General features: G+C 38.7%; 2 protein-coding genes across 4 annotated transcripts in view; one reads left to right on the top strand and one right to left on the bottom strand.

Annotated features, from left to right (window-relative positions):
* Positions 1 to 306: 306 nt before the first annotated feature.
* On the top strand, positions 307 to 2641 carry pdzk1ip1 (PDZK1 interacting protein 1; the record flags this gene model as incomplete). Its single annotated transcript, XM_072661104.1, has 3 exons — positions 307 to 458; positions 1714 to 1797; positions 1888 to 2641. Coding segments are annotated over 3 exons (294 nt in total), but the record flags the coding sequence as incomplete, so codon positions are not given.
* A 612-nt stretch (positions 2642 to 3253) lies between these two features.
* patj (PATJ crumbs cell polarity complex component) overlaps positions 3254 to 3424 on the bottom strand; it is a 165510-nt gene continuing 165339 nt past the window's right edge. For all 3 annotated transcript variants that reach the window (XM_072661132.1, XM_072661134.1, XM_072661133.1), the window contains one exon: positions 3254 to 3424. This exon is cut by the window's right edge and continues 4385 nt beyond it. The gene's annotated coding sequence lies outside the window, so the exon portion shown is untranslated.

Below are 3424 nucleotides of genomic sequence, written 5' to 3'. Positions count from 1 at the left end.
ATCAACCAGCCATAACATTAAAACCCCTGTCTGTCCTGCCTTGGAGCACTTTTAGTAGGTACTGACCACTGCATACCTCACACTGCCTGAAGTCTTGGAGATGTTCTGACCCAGTCATCATCTTGAACATCACAGTTGGGAACTGACTGTTCTCCTGGTTAGCTACAATGTTGTTCACTTTACCTCTCAGTGGTATTAATATAATGGCTGATTGGTGACGTACTGTCAAAGGAAAAATAGCACAGACCTGAGTTACACTGTATGTTATTATAATGCAAAATTAACTAATAAACAAATTCACCTCATCAACCTCTTCTTCTACACGGGGTTTCCCGACTCTCAGAGAAGGCAGAGAGGGCTTTACCCAACTGGCTGACCGGCATCATAGCAGTGGCTGTGTTTCTCTTCCTGGTCTTCATCGCTTTTCTCGTCAACAAGGCCTGGTGTGAGACTCCAAGGTAAATCAACTCAACTGGACAGTCGAGGAGACCTGCACCCATTTCCTGCCTTAGTGAATCAATGTGGTTTCATAGAAACGGCTGCTGGATTAGATACGCCTGGCAGAGCACTGGCAGCAGGGATGCAGGGGTTAAAAATGGTCAACTTTAGACCGTGTCCAGTTTTACAGCTGCATGATGACCACGTACACACACCTAACATATATCATATCTGACAGGTATTCATAATCACAGTCTTAGGCAACAGTTTGGGCATCCCGGTGTTGTCGGTCAGGTCCTCTACAGGGACACTGGGATACTGCATTTTTACTTTTTTACCCAAGTTTCAGATTGAAGTGGTTGGTGTGATGCAACAGATAACACCACTACCTGCCAGTGAGCTACCAGGAGCATGTGGGAGACTGGGGTTCGATTCCTGGTCTGGGTGACTGTGCTGCTGCGCTACACCCAATAAGAGTCCTTGGGCCAGACCCCTAACACTACACTGACCCTCCTCTGTAATACGAGTGACCCTGGAAGTCGCTCTGGATAAGAGCGTCAGCTAAATGCCGTAAATTTAAAAAAAAATGTAAAGAGCTCATATCATGGGAAGCGGATTCGTTCCACTTTTAATAGAATTTGAATAGAATTGAATATGTAAATTAATTCCAGGTTTCAGGAGCAAATTACTAATACTGAAGCTGCAAATACAAGCAAGTATTACCTAACACACTTAGCTCCACCCACCTTTTAATTGTGGGAGGGCAAACGACCCAAATCCTCCATAGGACACAAACGTAACTATGCAATTTTCTAAGCAAAGTTTTTTTTTATTTTTTATGTATTTTTAATATTTTAATTGAACAGACTGAAAGAAAATAAAACCAAAATTATATAATAAGTGTCATTACTTCTTCCTCCCCCAACAGTTTTGGATTGGGTCGTTCACCCCCTCAAAATTAAAAGGGGGTGTGAATAAGCCTGGAAAGGTGGGTGGGGCCAAGTGTGTTCCAGTGAGATCAATGAACATTTTTGCAGCTCAGAGCGTTCGGCCTGGAGAGCGATGAATACACTGCATTAGTAACATTGTCCAGGTTTCATGGTTTACATATTTAATCAAATTCTATTCAAAGTGAAGCAAATCGCTTTCCATGGCGTGAGCTCTTAAAGCTGAACCTGTTGAAGGCCTCTGTAAATTGAACTGATCATAGTGGTACTGATCCAGTGTTGAGATAAAGGCCCACTCACTCCTGAATAACCTCTTCTTTTTAAACAGCCAGGAGCTGAAGGCTGAAGTGACCAGTACTGAATACACAATGACCAACGGATTAAACTACAGCACTAATCTGGATCCAGTCAGGTCAGAATGAAGTGTCACATGGTTTAGAGCCGTTTATGAAACGCCCTCTCCACTTCTCCATGTGTAACACTGGACTGGTCTGGTTTTCAGGAGCAGTGACCACCATGAGGCTTACGAGAACGTGATCATCCACAAAACTGAAGATTAACGGTCATGTGAATCTGAGCCATCACCGACCCACGAGACACACTGAACATTCTGGACCTGAACCGTCTGCTACTTTAATCAATGGACTGGATGCACTCACATAAATATGTGTGTGTGTGTGTGTGTGTTTATATATAACAGAGTAAACAAGTGATTTTATATTTCACTGTAGAACTGCTTGCTACACTGATCAGTCCCAAAAACAGCTCCCGTGACCCGGCGCCTAATTCGCCAGCAGATGCTTAAACTCCCAGTAATGGAAAAGGACAGAGCTCATTAGGTCCTGCTTCAATGCTCCGATGTGCAGTCCAACAGCTGCAGGGGGCGCTGCACAGTGAGTTGAGAGGGGTTTCTATTATATCCTTTAATATACATTTCTGAGACTCGTCCCAGTGACTGCCCAGACTGCCATCCCTGTTGTACCTTTTCATCAATATCTGCATCTGTACCTTTTCTTTAATTACAGTATCTCTACCTTTTAAATGACTGTATCTGTACTTTTTAAAATTACCATTTCTTTACTTTGTTAAATTACTCTATCTATACTTTTATAAATTACCATATCTGTACTTTTTAAATGACTGTATCTGTACTTTTCTTTAATTACTGAATATGTACTTTTTAATTGACTATATCTGTACTTTTTCTTTAGTTACTGTATCTATACATTTATTAATTACAGTATCTGTACTTTCTTTAATTACCAGTATCTGTACTATTTAGAATTGGTTTATCTGTACTTTTCTTTAATTACTGAATATGTAATTTTTAAATGACTATGTTTGTCCTTTTTTTTAATTACTGGATCTGTACTTTTTCTTTAATTACTGAATATGTAATTTTTAAATTACTGGATCTGTACTTTTTCTTTAATTACTGAATATGTAATTTTTAAATGACTATGTTTGTCCATTTTTAATTACTGGATCTGTACTTTTTCTTTAATTACTGAATATGTAATTTTTAAATTACTGGATCTGTACTTTTTCTTTAATTACTGAATATGTAATTTTTAAATGACTATGTTTGTCCTTTTTTAATTACTGGATCTGTACTTTTTCTTTAATTACTGAATGTGTACTTTTTTAAATTACTGTCTGTACTGTTTCTTTAAACTACGGTCTCTGCACTTTTTAAATAACATCTCTGGACTTTCTTTTTTCTTTTAATTACTGAATTTAACCACATATTTGCATGTAAAGCTTGACGGGTGCCACGGAAACCAGATAATTAAAGTTATTCAGTTTTAATGTTCTGTCTGATTTGTGTAAATCTGTGATTAATAAGTCATTAATAAATGAGGAAACTGTTTTAGTGTTCAGGTTTATTAGAGCATCTCATTATCTAATATACAGATCTGAACAGGGTTCCTTCAGGAGTCTGAAAACATTACACTGACCACTAAACACCAAGACTGACCACAGCGATACAGACATTTCCAACTGCCTGCTGGTCTTCTGCATTTACCTCATTTTGACCA

This window comes from Salminus brasiliensis, chromosome 17, assembly GCF_030463535.1.
Source record: "Salminus brasiliensis chromosome 17, fSalBra1.hap2, whole genome shotgun sequence".
Lineage (NCBI taxonomy): Eukaryota > Metazoa > Chordata > Actinopteri > Characiformes > Bryconidae > Salminus > Salminus brasiliensis.
Note: the sequence above shows the minus strand (reverse complement) of the source record. Positions and strands in the feature narration are given on the sequence as shown.